This window comes from Curcuma longa, chromosome 21, assembly GCF_044706935.1.
Source record: "Curcuma longa cultivar G26 ecotype Majalengka, Jawa Barat chromosome 21, ITB_CL_G26_1.1, whole genome shotgun sequence".
NCBI classification, from domain to species: Eukaryota; Viridiplantae; Streptophyta; class Magnoliopsida; order Zingiberales; family Zingiberaceae; genus Curcuma; species Curcuma longa.
This window is the reverse complement of record NC_133881.1, coordinates 6,066,499-6,085,236: the sequence shown is the minus strand read 5'-3', so window position 1 is coordinate 6,085,236 and position 18,738 is coordinate 6,066,499. Positions and strand designations below refer to the sequence as shown.

Sequence of the window (18,738 nt, the reverse complement as noted above, 5' to 3'; positions counted from 1 at the left end):
CCTCCCCTGCGCTAGCCATGATGAGAAAAAGGTCAAAATGGCCGTCCGTGATTTACTCCGACACTTGTAGGGCCGGGACCAGGGGGCCGCTAAGGTGGCGGTTCCACCTTTACATTACATTGAAAAGTAAACTAATTTTAATAATAAAATAAAAACCTCATAGATATTTAAATACTAGTTAAATTTTAAAGATAGTTTACAAAATAATAAATATTAGAGGGCATTTTAAAGAGTACACCTTTTCATTATCGTTTTATTAATTATTTTTAAATTTATATTCTTGTATTTTTACTTATATTATATGTATAATTTAAAAACTAGTTTCACATGAGTATGAAAAATTGTTAAAATAATTTTTTTAGAATGTAAAATATAGTTAATTCAACACTGTAATTTTAACATAGATTTATAAATCAAAGTTAATTATTTCATAAAAATAATATATTGATAAAAAACTTTTTAAAAATTTTCAAAAAATAGTATTTGTGGATATATTGTGAAAAACATGAAAGTTCTTAAAATATTATTTTTGCAATTAATTTATTTAATTCGATATGACATAAAATATAATTGATTAATTTTACAAAGTTTATCCAGCGTCATTTATAATATTTTCAGCTGTTGTTACACTATTAATTACGTAAGTGTACATTCTGTTCAACACAAGATAGAATTTGTCATCCTAACGATTCCACACAATCAGTCTCGCGATCATTTATAATGAGATAAATTGAAAAATTACAGTTGGGCACGACCGACGAACATTGTTTCGGCTTCGTCAAAATTCGACCCTTACCTACTTTAACAAGTCTGTTCCGTCGTAACCAAATTAATTATATCCTGAGGACGACATTCTCATTGCCATGTCACCATGCACAAATTGCCCAAAATTGTTTTATTAAAATCAAACTATTTAAATGGATCTTTAATGATATAAATAACAATATATATATATATAATTAAACTATAATTAAATTGATATTTCAAATAATTAAAATTATTATCAATTTGTACTATTTCTAAATATTTCTTTTCAAATTAAAGGGATATAAACGCGAGACGTTACAAAATTAAATTATGAACCGATATATCCTCGCGCTATTATGTAACAAAAAAAAAGAGACGTTCCAGCTCTGCTCAAACCGTTATAACTCTTTCGCCGTCTCCGTTATTTTCACATTCTCTCATCCTTTCTCTTGCCCCTGAAGCGCTTCGATCTCAAATTGCCAAACCCTACGATGATGAGGCGATCCTCACCGATCCTCCGCCGTCTCCTCCGAGATGCTGCCTCCGGATCCTCCTGCGAGGCCCGGCGGTCCGTCACCTACATGCCCCGGCCCGGAGACGGCGCGCCGAGGCAGGTGACCTTGATCCCTGGCGACGGGATCGGGCCGCTCGTCACCGGAGCCGTGCGTCAGGTGATGGAGGCGATGCACGCCCCGGTGTTCTTCGAGACGTACGAGGTCCACGGCGACATGACGACAGTGCCAACGGAGGTGATTGAGTCCATCAGGCGGAATAAGGTGTGCTTAAAAGGCGGGCTCGCTACACCGGTGGGGGGCGGTGTGAGTTCCCTCAATGTGCAGCTAAGGAAGGAACTGGACCTCTATGCGTCTCTGGTTCATTGCTTTAATCTTCCGGGATTGCCAACGAGGCACGAGAATGTGGATATTGTGGTCATCAGGGAGAACACGGAGGGCGAGTACTCTGGTTTGGAACATGAGGTGGTGCCTGGCGTCGTAGAGAGCCTCAAGGTATGCAGCTTCGTCGTTTGCTTAAATAATTCCTCAATACATTCTGTCTTCATTGGTTTTAAACGATATAAGGACATGTATGTTATAGTTTGCCAGAATGACTTATTAAACGAACGGGAAGAGATAGACAGCTACAATTCATTATGATATGCCTGCGGTTGATGACTAAAAATACATATGCTCTTCTTTTGGTTTACAAGATTTGAACTTGTTATTATCTTTCCCTCTTATTTTTCTCATTTCCATGTTGTTCTACTGTTGCTTCTGTATCACTATCATTCCTTTATTCATGTCTTTGAGATGATAAACTGTCATTTGTTTGCCTCCCATCTGATCTAAACAGTTCAAGAACAGGTTGTGTTTAATACTCATATAAACTCTAAATAATCGCTAATACAACAGCTCTTTTATTCCTTATTGAGATAGATGGGATTGAATATTAGTTTATGTTTTGATTGGTCATTGTTGCTTTGCTAGGAGAAAATTTATAAGGTTGATCCGAAATGGAAAAGTTAATATGTTGTTGTGTTTAAGATTAATATGGTATTTCTTGTGCTTGTATAAATGTTTCTAGAAATGATTGCATCCTCATCTCATATTGTATGGCTCAGATTATCATATTCTGTACCACAAACCAAATTTTGTGGTGAAATAGTTATTCTTTGTTCAAGCTATAACTCATCATAAACAATTCCCTTTCCTTCGATTCATGTATCTTTTACTTTTATGCACTTTACCAACTGCACAAGAATCCTAATTAGGATTTCTATACAAGAGCTGATTATATCATTGTATTCTTGTGTTAAAGTCCTCTTTGACTGCTAATTAGATTCTCAAATGAGGCTATTGCAGCAATGAGGAAGTTGATACAATTCATAGATTACTTAGTCTTTTGTCATCTTTCCATATTCAGTCCATTTCACATTAATATGACAATTAAATGTCTCTTATAATGATATTGAAGGATTAAGTCTCTATTTGGTGGGCTAATACATGAATTAACAACACACAACAATTGTCATTAAGATTAAACCCTATTAAGTGATTTAATACATTTGTATTAAGGGGGGTTTATACTATTGGATGTGGATTGCATGTGTAATTTCAATAACCTAATTCGTTAACATTAATGGGTTGTTAACGAGTTATGGGCTTTATGTGAATGGTCCAGGATAGGTCTGAGTATGTAAGGAAGAGATCTTGAATTCATTTGGGTATCTTGTTGGAATCAAGAGCTTCGTCTTTCTCTTCTCTTCCCCATTGAGACAAGACTCCGATTGCTGCCTGTTTCTACAGAAGATCCTTCCGCTGCATTTGCAAAAGCTTCTCCGGCGACAAGGGACAATGGCATTGGCTTGGGAGCTTAGTCAGCCCTTCGGTTGTCATTGCATTCGATTTTGTAATGTAGTCTTATAGATAATGATAACTAGATCATGCAGATGCATCATTCGGTATTATTCGATGTATCACATTCCTTTCAATTGGTTTCAGAGCTTAAAATTAGCTTATCGTCATCTTTAAGATGTAAGAACTATTTTCGACAATTTGGTATATATACATTGATTTTGCATTCGATTCCATTGGAAGAATGAATCGATGTATATCTATTGAATCTAGCATTTGATAGCCTAAGATTTTTTCCTAGATTTTGAGTTATCGTATTATTTTACGAAGAACATGAAGAATTATTTAGGTTTTTTCATCGCCATTTCGAGCAAAACGACATTTGTGCGAGCAGAGAAAATGAATCTCGCGACTAACAATCGAATGATAAGGATTTCCAATCAATTGCTAGGCAAAAATTCGGGCACAGAATGCTTTTAGCTCGATTGGGGCATTCAATTGATGAACATCAGTCAATTGCTATAAGGTCCTAATCGATTGGTGCTCTCGAAGTTGCATACAGAATAGTTTCAACTCGATTAGGCAGTTCTACTGATCTTATCATCCAACTGCCATAAGGACTAGTCGACTATTGTTTATAAGGTTGCGTACAGAACGGTTTTAACTCGACTGGGCAATTTGACCGATGTCCATTAGTCAACTGCCATAAAGATTAGTTGACTGTCATTCATGGGGTTGTGCATAGAACACATCTAGCTCGATTGGATAGTTTGACTGTTCCTTTCAGTTGACTACCATAAGGATCAATCGACTGGTGTTCACAGGATCATCCACAGAACATTTCCAACTCGATCGGCCAGTTCGACCAATGTCTATTAGTCAACTACCATAAGCACCAATCAATTGGTGTGGATAAACTCGTGCACAGAAGCCTTCTGACTCAATTGATGAGTTTGACTGTTGTAGATCAGTCCACTAATGAGTTCACTAGCAATCGATTAGTGTCCGGGATTTGACACATACGATGTACTAATCGATTGATGAACTTAGGAGTCGATTGTTGACAGTACCAGTTGATTGATAATTGACATCAATCGATTGATAGATGATTAACTGTGTTTCCTATATTCTTCTTCGCATTTGCTACTTAGTTGAACTAATACTATCGTCAAAACGAGAACTATTGGGTAGGCTAGGGATATTTGCATAGATGGATATATATTCATAATAAAGATGGTTAGCCTAAAGGAAAATAATTCTTTATGTCTGATATGTGATTAAGGGAGTTTACAAATCAAGTTTGAATTCTTATTCATGCACATAGTGTGTCAGTCCAAAAGAAGGCACGATATGTGGTCAATAGGAAGTATTGTAAGTGATAGTTGAAAACATAAGTTAACTAAGGAAGTTCATAAATAAAGTTAATCATGCACATAATGCGTCGGTCCAAAGTAAAACAAGTTATGTGGAAAACGAAGGTAATTATGAGTTATTTGGAGAGTACCACTAGCAAGTTATATTTTAGTCCAAAGACTTAGTGTAATGTTGTATTTGGTATCTTAGTCAATACCCATACAGGTGCATGTTTGATTGTTGTATTTATGTTACTGCACAACTAATATATGTTTTGTTTAGAAAATTGAGCTATATTTTTTGTTTTTGTTTATATAGCACACTCAATATCTATTAATTTGAACAACATCCTCGTGCTTATCGGCATAAATTTTGGACAATGAAAAGAGCATATCATGGTATTATTAGGCTACTTGAATCTAGACTTTGCATTTAGGTATAATTGCCCTGCTCCTTTATCTAGTGAAGTCTTATGATCATGAAGATGTCGATTCCAGAATCAATTAGGGGCTCGATTATTGAGAATGAGGATGTTAAGACCTTCATTAGGGAATTAGTGGATTGATTCGCATCAAGCGAAAAAGTCGAGATTACCACACTTCTTACAAAGTTGGTGTTCATGTGGTATAATGGGAATGTAGCATTAGAGAGTATATTATGGAGATGTCAAATTTGATTGTAAAGTTTAGGATACTAAAGTTAAAAATGTCCGACAGCGTACTTGTGAACTTTGTCATAATTTTCTACCTACATAATTTGCTCTTTTTACGATTAGTTATAATACTCAAAAGGAGAAATTAATACTAAATAAGATCATAAGCTCAGTGTGTACAGGAAGAATAAAGATTAAGACATGACACATCTCATAATGCTCATTTTGTATCCTTATCTCAACGCTCAAGCAAGAAAAGGAAAAAGGATAATAATAAGAGTAAGGGTAAAGAACTTGTAATGAATGAGGCTTCAAGGCAATAAGATCTAGACTCAACTTATTACTTTGGTAAAAAGAAAGGTCACCTAAAAAAGGATTGTCCAAATATGTCAATTAGTGTGTTAAGAAAAGTATATTTCTCAACTTTATTAGTTTAGAAGTCAATCTAGCTACTGTATCTAATAACACTTGGTGGATAGATACGAGTGCAACTACTCGTATAAGTATAACTATGCGGGATTGTCATTGGAGCTGACTACCAATTAATACTACTACCAATTAATACTAAAAGATTCATTTATATTGGAACTAGTAAGAAGGCGAAAGTATAGACTATAGGTGTTTTCAGAGTTTGTCTTGGGATCAATATACTTTTGAATTAAAAAAATACATTTGTAGTGTCGTCATTTAGACAAAATTTAATTTCTATTTCACGTTTGGACAAATCTGGATACACTTGTTCATTTGAAATGGAAAGTTCAATATTTTTCGAAATTCTATATTGTTTGGTAATGATTTACTAATTGATAAACTATACAGGTTAAACATCAAGACTCATATTGATAATGTCGCAATGCATAGTATAAGTGTGAAGCATAATTTGATGAGTGAGAATTCATCCATGTTGTGGCATAGACGTTTAGGGCATATCTCTAAACAATACCTAGAAAGATTAATGTCATTAGGAATTCATAATTCCTTTGATATGTTAGATTTTGAAATTTGCATTGAGTGTATTAAGGAGAAAAACTAACAAAAATAATAAAGATTCAAAATGGTGTAATGGAGTATTAGAGTTGATATATTCGAATATATGTGGATCGTTCCCTAAAGTTTTTTGGAACGGTCAAGCATACTTTATCAGTTTTATTGATGATTATTCTCGATACGGATACTTGTATGTTATTCATGAGAAGTTGCAATCCCTGTACATATTCAAAACCTTAAAAGTCGAAGTTGAAAATCAATTACGTAAGAAGATTAAGGTCATAAGATCATACTGTAGTGATAAATACTATGATGGATCAGGTGAACAACATCCTGGGTTATTTGTGGAATATCTTGCTGAGTGCGGAATCACAACACAATACACCATGCCTAGTACCCCTCGATAGAATGGTGTAGCAGAGCGATAAAATCGGACCCTAAACGACACGGTAAGAAGTATCATGACATTTTCTTTTCTATCGGAGTCTTTATGGAATGAGACAATCAAAATTGTGATTTACTTACTCAGAGTTCTTAATAAGGTGGTAATGAAACTCCATACGAGTTGTGGGCAAGTAGAATGCCTAGTATTAGTCATCTATATGTCTAAGGTTGTACAATTGAGGCTAGGCCTGGTAGGCCTAATGAAAGTAAACTAGATACAAGAACCGTTAGCTGCTATTTTGTAGGATACTTTGAAAACTCGAGGGGCGTCATGTTTTTCAACCCCCTAAGTAGATTTTTTTCAAGACGGGTAATGTCAAGTTCATTAAGTAAGAATGGTGGGAACACTAAAGTTAGAGAAATATTATTTGAGGAAAACATTAGTGATTCTAATATGATAACTATTAATGCAGCAGATAGTGAAATGATTATCATTCCACATATAGTTGAATCTCACAATTGGCAAAGGTAGTAGATCACGATATTTTCATATCACCTCCAATGTAATTGAAGGGTATGTCAGCTCAAATAGAGGTATTCCCTATTTTCCTCCTACGGTTTAGCATGACTCCCAACCACCTCAAGCACAAGTGTCACTAAGAAAATCCATTAGAAAAAGGAGATCTACAATGTCTCATGATTATGTATATCTCCAAAAGCACGAGTTTGATATTGGGTTGGAAAATGATCTCATATCTTTCCAAAAAGTCAAACAATGTCCTAATCTGAAAAAATGGATTGAAGTCATGAGGGAAGAGATGAAATCTATGACTGACAATGACATTTGAGAACTTGTCAAATTGTTTGAAGGGGTGAAACTTGTTGGTTGTAAATGAATATTTAAAATCAAACGGGATTTCCAAGGTAATATTGAAAAGTATAAGGCTCACCTTATCGTCAAGAGATTCACTCAAAAAGAGGATATTGATTACCAGGAGAGTTTTTCGTCGGTTTTGACGAAAGACTCTTTAGAATAATCATGACACTTGTAGTTCATTATGACCTAGAGCTACATCAAATGAACGTTAAGAGAGCATTTCTCAATGGAAACATTGTGAAAACTATATACATGGTGCAGTTGAAGAACTTTGAATTCAGAGATTCAAAATACCTAGTATGTAGATTAAGGAAGCCTATTTTTATTGTTTAAAGCAAACATCTCATCAATGGTATTGGAATTTTGATAAGTGGTGTCTTCATACAGTTTTAAGGAGAATTCATTTGATCAATGTTTGTATATCAAGTTCAGTGGGTACAAATTTATTATACTTGTTATATGTGGAGGCAATAATAACGGTTTACTGTTAGAAATCAAGTCATTTCTATCAGGTGAATTTAAAATGAAAGATTTTGATGATGCATCCTTTGTCTTAGGCATATAGATTTATCGTGATCGTTCAAGGTACATACTTGGAATTTCACAAAAGGCCTGTATAAAAAAGGTGCTCATTTGATATGACATGCAAAATTGTACTCTTGGTGACACACATGTGTCAAAGAGTGATAGATTTAGCTTACAGCAATGTCCAGACCATGAACTTGAAATAAAAGAAATGTAGCAATTATCTTATACATCAACAGTAGGGAATTTAATATATGCTCAAATATATATGCGTCCGAATATTGCGTATATAGTGGGTATATTAGATAGATATTTGAGTAACTCTGAACTAGAATATTAAAAAGTTGTAAAGAGGGTTATGCGATATTTGTGAAGAACTAAGGATTATATACTCACTTATTGGAGATCAGGTAAGATCATTGGATATTCAAACTCCGATTTTATTGAATGTTTAGATAGCAGGAGGCCCATCTCAGATTGTTTTTATACTGGCATAAGGGTTGTATCGTGAAAAAACGTCAAACAAATTCTAATAGCTACTTCCATGATGGAGGCAGAATTTATAGTCTACTATGAAGCATCCAACCACAGGATATGGATGTAGAACTTTATCACATGATTAAGATCATTTGGGGCATTGATAGGTCATTGAGGATCAACTGTGATAATAAAGCTACAAAATTATATTATAAGAATCATCATAGTTCGTTGAAGTCTAAATATATTGATATAAAATTTCTAGCGGTTAAACAAAGAGTTTAGAGTAGTCAAATAATAATAGAGTATATAAGGACAGATTCCATTTTAGCAGATATGTTCACTAAGGCTTATTACCCAAGGTGTTTCAATCAACATGTGCTAAATATGAGGTTCTTTCTTTTGATGAAGTTTGTATTTGGTATAATGCTCTATATTAATGAACACATGTATTTTTTGACTTATTGTACGTACTACAATTTATACATATGTATAAGGTTTTGTCTCTTTGATATAAAGACATCATGATTTACTATTACGGTTTTGCATACGATATTTGTAAATATGATATAGGACTCTATTTTGAATCATCAAGTTGAATCATGATTTACTACTACAGTTTAACATAAAGTATTAGTAAACATGATTTGGACTTTGTTTTGGGTCATAAGGACGCATTGAGAATGGATATGTACAGATTACATTTCGTGTTATTCTTATACTACACATCCACATTTGATCTATGTTGTTAATTAAATTAGTACTGTGATTACTATTAGGTCTTATTGCAATTATAGTAAACTTCTTTAGTCATGTACTAATGGAATTAATGGACCAGATTATTTAAGGGGTATTTAACCTATACAGTTCTGACATATTGAGCTCAATGGCATTGGTTTTGGACTCAGATTAGTCTTTCGGTTGCCATTGCATTCAGTTTTGTAATGTAGCCTTATAGATGATAACTAGATGTTATAAATGCATCATTTGATTGTATTCAATGTATCATATTCCTTTCAGATATTAGATTGCAAATTAGAAAATACTGCTTTTATGAGGGTTCCATGGTTTTCAAAATTAACCAATTCCAATCTGGATTAGTCAAGTTGGATGGGCTCAACTAAGGCAGTTCCAGTTTGTACGAAAATTGAGTAATATCTACGATCAGCACACAGTCTACCAAAATTGGCAAAAATTAAGCAAGATAGGCTTCAGACAACAAAAGGTAATCAGGGATCAATGGGAGATCAAAGATTGTAGACAAAGTCAAGCTGTTTTCTTTGCTCAAATTGCGTATACACTTTTATGAAAATGAGAAAAGAGAGGAGATGTAGAGTTAGGAGGGGAGGAGGGCCAATAGGAGTTTTTTGCAGGAAGTCTTAAAGCTCTTCAACCAACTTTGTCTCCTTATATTTCCATGGCTTAAAGCGCTAAGAAAAGAGAGGAGAACCACACAAACTTGTATTGAACAAATGGCTTATTCAAAATCTTAGTTTTATAATATGCGTGCTAATTTTTAGAAGAAGAATAAGATTATTGATTTATTTTTTATTTTTTTAATCTTAGAACCACATCTTCATATATGACATTGTAACACCCCAACAAGTGATTCTTTTAAAAATCGAACATATACTTTTGCCTTTTATGCCCTAACTAAATGCTTGTACTAGGTGATGACAAAGTTTTGTTCAGAGCGCATTGCAAAGTATGCTTTTGAGTATGCTTATCTCAACAACAGAAAGAAAGTCACTGCAGTTCATAAAGCTAACATCATGAAGCTTGCAGATGGTTTGTTCCTAGAATCATGTCGTGAGGTTGCAACAAAATATCCAGGGATAAAATATAATGAGATTATAGTTGACAATTGTTGCATGCAACTTGTTTCAAAGCCAGAACAATTTGATGTCATGGTATGCTTCTCCATTGTGCACTTATATCTTCAGCACTTTTTGCAGTTGCTTTCCTTCAGATGGTTTTTTTTCCTTGTTCTCATTCTTGGATTTGGTTTACAAGTAAAATGAATGCACTATGAGGACCTTTTTATCTAGTTGATGTTTCAGATGCTCCAGTTTGTATCTCAGATTAATGCTTGGAAAAACAAAATGTCAGAATATGAAATTGGCATGTTTTACTCACTATAGGATCTAGGCAATATATTGTATTCTTAGTTACAATTAGTTGACTTCACCACCATAGAGAATACTTGTCACTTGACAATGATGAGAAATATTTCTAAGAACCATTTCCTCTTTGAGCAAAGAACTATCCCTTGTAGCATGAAGCCATGAACTGATATAGTTTCATATATTCAACAAAATATACCTCAATATAGATCATAAAACCTGCTGACTCTCCATGTTAACTATAGTTTCAGCAGTAATTGACTAGTGCAGATTGTAGGAGGAATATCTTAAGGTATATGTTGTATTTGAAACATAATAGCTACTTGGGCATCGTTGAATCACGAAACATATGGGTGAGAAGAGAAAGATACAAAAGTAAGAAGCCAAATTGAACAAGAAGTATCTGTTTTATGTGGTTTAACAAACTTGCCTAACTCCGCGATTGAGAGAATTATATTATGTTGCCACCAAATGTATATCATATCACCAGTGTCATGCGCAATGGTAAAGTTATTGCCGTGTGACCTAAGGGGGTGTTTGGTTGGGGGTTATCATTGATAACCTTAGTTATCTGTCTAAGGTTATCGTTGATAACCTTGTTTGGTTCAGGTTATGATTGATTCCCAAGTAATATAACATTACCGCCACATCAACAAATGGGTTATAATCCGGTAATGTGATTACCTTGGCAGCCTAAGGTTTTCTACGATTCCTAAGGTTAACAAATTTTTTTCCATTATTACCCTCCGATTTTAAAACTAAGTCAATTAAAAGGTACTATAAAATATAATTAAAATCAAATTATTTAATTCAATAAATTTTAATTTAAATATTTATAAATTAAAAAATAATTTATTTTAAATTTAAAAAAATAAAATTAATGAATTATATTTATTAATTTAATGAATTATTTTATTAAAATAATTATTTTAATAAATTATTTTATTAAAAATATATTTTTTAAATTAAAAAAAATAAAATTAACAAATTATATTTATTAATTTAATAAATTATTTTATTAAAATAATTATTTTTAATGAATTATTTTATTAAAATAAAATTATCATATTATCTTTATTAATTTAATAAATTATTTTATTAAAATAATCATTTTAATAAATTATTTTATTAAAAGAAATATAAATTTATTTTAAATTTAAAAATATAAAATTAAGGAATTATATTTATTAATTTAATGAATTATTTTATTAAAATAATTATTTTAATAAATTATTTTATTAATATATATAAATTTAATTTAAAATTTAAAAAATACAATTAACAAATTATATTTATTATTTTAATAAATTTTTTTATTAAAATAATTATTTTTAATGAATTATTTTATTAAAATAAAATTAACAAATTATACTTATTAATTTAATGAATTATATTAAAATATAATTGAATGAAGGGTAATATAGTAAATATAAAACTGGTTATATTTTATTCCCTCCAAATAAATAAAGTAAACCAAACAACATTAGGTTATGTTTTATACCCCATAACCTTGGTTATGTGATTACTAGGTAATCACATAACCAAAGTTATATATCATGACTTGAACCAAATGCACCCTAAAGGTCACCGATTCGAGTCTCGGAAACAACCTCTTACGAAGCAGGGTAAGACTGCATACAATAAATCCTTCTTTGGGACCTCGCATTAGTAGGAGTTTCGTGCACCGGGCTGCCCTGATCACCAGTGCCATGCACACCTCCACATTAGTACACTTTTCTATGAGATAATTTACTTCTCTTTTTGTAGATCAAGAAGTCTAGGGCAGACAATATAACTGTTTCGTAATTATCAAGTCAATGTGATACCTTTTCACAGTTTCTGAAAGTCTGAATTTGGAAAGATTGGTCTGGGAACACCATATTACATCTGGTTGGTCTGGCACAAAGAACAGGTCTATAATAGTGAATCAGCAGAAATCAGTTTAGCAGAGAACTTGGTCACAGCTACAAGTCTGGAAAGCTGCCAACCAACCTACCTTGATACCTGTGAAATCGACCCAAGTTGATTGCATTAGCTCTGCACCCTCAGTAGGGGTGTTTCACTCACTTGCATCTTCATCAAGCCCATTAGAGTGCTCGACCCTAAAGCCCTATTTAGCTCATCAGACTGTATAGTGTTTCAAGAAAGCTCCATAGCTTGAATAATTACACATCACATCTTTTAGCAAGCTAAACAGAACAAGTGGTTGTTGTTGTTGACATTTAGGACATCAAACTTGATTATCTTACCCTTGAATATTAATAATGTGAATTTTTATGCTATTCCTTTGTTTGATCTCTGTGTGACACCATTTCTGTTAATCTCCAATCATATTTGTTTGAAGACCTTGTCCATCATGATATCATCTGTGTCATCCAGAACATAATGTTATAATTATGAATATATGATTAGTGTGGTCCAGTCACTAAATTGTTGCTTTTGGGAAAATGTAAGCAGTAAAATGCTAAAGATGATGAGTGTCATGTTGCCGAACATTGAAATTTTAAGGTGCAATTGAATAGAATTATTTAGGACAATGATTTTATTTTATTTATCCTTTGAAAACACATTTATTTCATTTCTATGTTGAAGGAACTGCATCTGCACAACGTGAATATTTTCTGCAAGGTTGGTTTCTGTCATCGTAGGTTCATGCATAATCATCCTTTTGCAGGTCACACCAAATCTTTATGGTAATTTGGTGGCCAATACAGCTGCAGGAATTGCTGGAGGAACTGGAGTTATGCCTGGAGGTATCTTGAGATACTCACTTACAATCTTTATACTACAATCTTTATACTTTCATATTTTTTATCTGTGATCAAAAATTTATTATTAGTTTTTTGTAAGTGAACATACTGCAGAGAGAGAGAGAGAGAGAGAGAGAGAGAGAGAGAGAATATGAAACAGATAGAGAACCACCACAACTACAAGGCTACGAGGCAGGCACCTCAACTACAAAGGAGGCATGACACATGCCTTGAGGGTGGATCCCGTATCTAACAGGGATCCCTGATTTAGTTAGTGTAGTTGTTGTGACAGGAAGCGATGCTTGTTAGCGGTTTGTAAGTAGTGCCCATCTGTAGGATTGTAGTTGTTTGGTAGCAGTTCTTTTGTGATGTCACTGCAGGAGCATTACAGTAGTTGTTTTTTTTTAAATTTCAATGAATCTCTTTTTGAATTGCTAAAGCTTCCTCGTCTACAAAATCTCCCTCTCAATTTATTGTGTTTTTTTGGCCCCTAGGTAATGTTGGCCAGGATCATGCTGTGTTTGAGCAAGGTGCTTCGGCTGGCAACGTCGGAAATGAGAAACTAGTGGAGCAGAAGAAGGCCAATCCAGTGGCTCTTCTCCTTTCCTCTTCCATGATGCTGAGACATCTTCAGTTCCCATCATTTGCTGATCGCCTAGAGACTGCTGTCAAGCGAGTGATCGCGGAAGGCAAATACAGAACCAAAGATCTGGGAGGGACCAGCATGACCCAAGAAGTTGTCGATGCAGTCATTGCAAATCTCGACTAAGCTCGCTCAAAACAATTCATTGGAGAGAGCACATCATGTTATGTTATGCGGCAAAAGACTAGCTCACTATAATTTTTATTCGTTTCACGGGTTAGTTTTTCCAGCTTTCTGCAGGGAAACAGGATGAGTTCTCGTATTGATCTCTTCGTGCAATAATCATGTTGCTGAATCGTGGGCGAGGCAAAAGACAAGCTCGCTATAACTTTTATTTGTTTCAGCGATATTCTTGCAGGCTTTCTGCAGGGAAACTGATGAGTATTCATTATTAATCTCTTGGTACGAGAATCATGTTACTGAAACCCAGCCAACGTATTGTGCTCATGTATTCTTGTTTATCCATTGGAAATAAGCAGGATCTCATCTGAGTCTGGTTTAATATGTACTTTTAGGTACCTTCTAGCTATGACGAGATTGAGTTTTTTAGGTACCTGCACACGCGATTCCATAAGGTAGTTTTGGGTACCTTGGGTACTCTTGCAACTCATAAGTTGCAATGTGTTGTATCATCTAAACTCACTGTGGGCTGTAAGCCCTGCACCCCAACATTGCACAACTGGGACCTGGTGATGCTTGTTACGGGCCTACAACATATTATCACAAAGATTTAAACTATCACAATCAAAATCTAACGAGAAGACTTTAAAGATACAAGTTTATCTTTGATTTAGACACAAAAGCTATAATGTTTATTATATTGATATTTAAAGTACTTATCAATTGCAAAACAAAATATAAATTAACAACAAATTACTACATATAGTTTTAGAAGTTAAAGCCAATCTAATTTAGTTTTAATGAACCAAATAAAATTTTAAACACAGAGTTGCATGTCATACGGGAGCAGAACTCTGTTACTATGTTGTCCAGACAAAATCCATGCTCATAATTTTATGATCCTTTCCCTTATATCTTCATCCAAGTAATTGGAATAAGAGCTATGTATAGTGATTACAGTGAGTAGCATCATGATTCTAGTATTTGTATAACATTCAACTATATTACTACAATTTGAGTGTGAGTATTCAACATGGGTGCATTTTTAAATATGTGAAGTAACTCCTTTTACTTTTAAAATGTTTTAGACACTATCCATTGATGTTCCGGGGATAATCCAATGGGCTCATCATGGTCGAACTCGAGTATAAGTCTGGTCCCGCTCTCAAAGAACGCAACCGGTTGGATCCTCGAACTTGACGAACCAAGTCACAACCACCCGAATGGCCTCCGTCTGACCGAATTGCATTCGCCGAATAGCCATCCGACTATCGACTTCGCCGAATCGATCAGTTGGTCACCTCCCCAGTGAAGGACCTATTCGGCACTATCCCTAAGCCGAGTCCTCCATCCGGCAGCAGCCTACCGAGTCCTCCATCCGGCAGCAGCCTGCCGAGTCCTCCATCCGGCAGCAGCCTGCCGAATCCCTCATCCGGCCATACCTTGACCGAATCCCTACCTTGGCTGAATCCCTACTTTGGCCGAATCCCTAGCCTGGCCGGATCCTCCTATCCGGCAGGAGCCGGACCGGATCCTTCCATCCGGCAGGACAAGGCCACTCGGACACACGGCCACTCGGCCACTCGGCCACACGGCCACTCGGCCACACGGCCACTCGGTCACACGGCCACATGGCCACTCAGCCCACTCAGCAGCTCAGCTCTGCCACTCAATCCTCCCATTCGGCTAAGCATATGCCGAATCCTTCCACCCACGTTGCCCTGGCCCACCTCATCATGACTTTCTGACAAGCCCACGCCCCCATATTTAATGCTATATCTCTGCGGCATGCACCGCTACATACTTTATCGGCGATGGGACAACGGACTCGATTATTCCTGCCACTTCATTAATCATGAAGGGACATTCCTTAAATGATGACGTGACAGGTATGCACGCTCATCTCCCTTTAAAAGATCACTCCTGCGGCAGGTAAAAGCTCTCTCTCTCGAACTCTTACTCTCCTTACACGCTCAAGTTATCCTTCTACTGTTCATCTTCTTCTTCTCCGTTTTCTCCACTGACTTGAGCGTCGGAGTGGTCGTGCCGGGGCAACACCCGGCCGTCCTACTGACGTTCTTTGTGTTCTCAGGCCATCTTGGAGGTTGCCGCTGCTCATCATCCACTCCGTCGAAGTCTCCGACGACCGTGAAGCTCTCCTCAGCTCCCTCACCTGCTACTGTTCATCACAGCAGGTCGTCCCTGAGACTCTTCCTGTTCTCCATCAGCTCTGGCGAAGCTCTCAGCGACCCTGAGGCCACCATTTCCCTTAGCTCCGTCCACTGTTCATCACCATCTACGGCGAGGAGGTCCGGAGACGCGTCCCAATGCTGGTCTCAACGGGAACATAATTTGGCGCCGTCTGTGGGAATCCTCTATGTTCCGGTTGAGACCAACATCGGGACGCGTCTCCGGACCTCCTCGCCGTAGATGGTGATGAACAGTGGACGGAGCTAAGGGAAATGGTGGCCTCAGGGTCGCTGGGAGCTTCGCCGGAGCTGATAGAGAACAGGAAGAGCCTCAGGGACGACCTGCTGTGATGAACAGTAGCAGGTGAGGGAGCTGAGGAGAGCTTCACGGTCGTCGGAGACTTCGCCGGAGTGGATGATGAGCAGCGGCAACCTCCAAGATGGCCTGAGAACACAAAGAACGTCAGTAGGACGGCCGGGTGTTGCCCCGGCGTGACCACTCCGACGCTCAAGTCAGTGGAGAAAACAGAGAAGAAGAAGATGAACAGTAGAAGGATAACTTGAGCGTGTAAGGAGAGTAAGAGTTCGAGAGAGAGAACTTTTACCTGCCGCAGGAGTGATCTTTTAAAGGGAGATGAGCGTGCATACCTGTCACGTCATCATTTAAGGAATGTCCCTTCATGATTAACGAAGTGGCAGGAATAATCGAGTCCGTTGTCCCATCGCCGGTAAAGTATGTAGCGGTGCATGCCGCAGAGATATAGCATTAAATATGGGGGCGTGGGCTTGTCATAAATTCATGATGAGGTGGGCCAGGGCAACGTGGGTGGAAGGATTCGGCATATGCTTAGCCGAATGGGAGGATTGAGTGGCAGAGCTGAGCTGCTGAGTGGGCTGAGTGGCCGTGTGGCCGAGTGGCCGTGTGGCCGTGTGGCCGAGTGGCCGAGTGGCCGTGTGTCTGAGTGGCCTTGTCCTGCCAGATGGAAGGATCCGGTCCGGCTCCTGCCGGATAGGAGGATCCGGCCAGGCTAGGGATTCGGCCAAAGTAGGGATTCGGCCAAGGTAGGGATTCGGCCAAGGTATGGCCGGATGAGGGATTCGGCCAAGGTATGGCCGGATGAGGGATTCGGCAGGCTGCTGCCGGATGGAGGACTCGGCAGGCTGCTGCCGGATGGAGGACTCGGCAGGCTGCTTCCGGATGGAGGACTCGGCTTAGGGATAGTGCCGAATAGGTCCTTCACTGGGGAGGTGGCCAACTGGTCGATTCGGCGAAGTCGATAGTCGGATGGCTATTCGGCGAATGCAATTCGGTCAGACGAAGGCCATTCGAGTGGTTGTGACTTGGTTCGTCAAGTTCGAGGATCCAACCGGTTGCGTTCTTTGAGAGCGGGACCAGACTTAGACTCGAGTTCGACCATGATGAGCCCATTGGATTATCCCCGGAACATAAGCCTCCCCACTAGTCTAGTCGAAGGGAGCGTGAGTCGGACTGACTAGACTGAGTTGGACTCGAGTCTGAGTTGGTCTGTAGACTCAGCCGATCAAAACCTGGATGGGTGACGGAGAGACTTGGCCGAGTGACAGAGTGGGCGGGCTGACAAAGTCGCTGAGTGACTGAACAGAGCGGCCGACTGGCCGTGTGGCTGAGTGGCTGAGTGGCCGAATGGCCGAGTGGCCGAGTGGTCGAGTGGCCGAGTGGCCGAGTGGCCGAGTGGCCGAGTGACCGAATGACCGAATGGCCGAGTGGCCGAGTGGCCGAATGGCCGAATGGCCGAGTGGCCGAATGGCCGAATGGCCGAGTGGCCGAGTGGCCGAGTGGCCTAGTGGCTGAGCAGCCTTTGAAGAATGGCTGAGAAGCCTGAAGAATGGCTGAGAAGCCTTGGCAGAATGGCTGAGAAGCCTTGAATCGGTGGCTGAGAAGCCTTGGTGAGTGGCTGAGAAGCCTCGGAGTATCATACGATTCGGGGGTATGGACGATTCGAACGGTCCGGGCTTGCGGACATGTCGGAAAGGCGGACGGTCCGGGCTCGCGGATGATTCAGGAACAATGTATGTCCGGGCTTGCGGACGATTCTGCAACGAAGTAAGTCCGGGCTTGCGGACGATTCGGCAACGAAGTGAGTCCGGGCTTGCGGATGATTCGGCAACGGAGTATGTCCGGGCTTGCGGACGATTCGGAAACGTGAAGTGTGGGCCGAATGGCCGAATGGCTGAATGGCTGAATGGCCGAGTGGCCGAATGAGCAGAGCTGAGCTGCTGCGTGGCAGGGCTGAGCTGTCGTATTGAAGGAGCAGGGCTGTGCTGCCGAGTTGAAGGAGCCGAATGGGCAGGGCTGAGCTGCCGAATGAGCAGAGCTGAGCTGCTGAGTGACCGAGTGACTGAACAGAGTGTCCGTGCTTGCGGACGATATGGCGAGTGTCCGTGCTTGCGGACGATACGTAGGGTGTCCATGCTTGTGGACGATGCGTAGTGTCCGTGCTTGCGGACGATGCGTAGTGTCCGTGCTTGCGGACGATGCGTAGTGTCCGTGCTTGCGGACGATACGGCGAGTGTCCGTGCT

The 18,738-nt window shown here is 38.3% G+C and overlaps 1 protein-coding gene across 1 annotated transcript; it reads left to right on the top strand.

Moving 5' to 3' along the window:
- The first annotated feature begins 1,195 nt into the window (after positions 1 to 1,195).
- LOC141814654 (isocitrate dehydrogenase [NAD] regulatory subunit 1, mitochondrial) lies at positions 1,196 to 14,371 on the top strand. The gene is made up of 4 exons (XM_074702590.1): positions 1,196 to 1,754; positions 10,024 to 10,263; positions 13,151 to 13,229; positions 13,721 to 14,371. The coding sequence occupies exons 1-4, from the start codon at positions 1,239 to 1,241 to the stop codon at positions 13,993 to 13,995; spliced, it is 1,110 nt and encodes a 369-aa protein (XP_074558691.1). The 5' UTR covers positions 1,196 to 1,238; the 3' UTR covers positions 13,996 to 14,371.
- Positions 14,372 to 18,738: the final 4,367 nt, after the last annotated feature.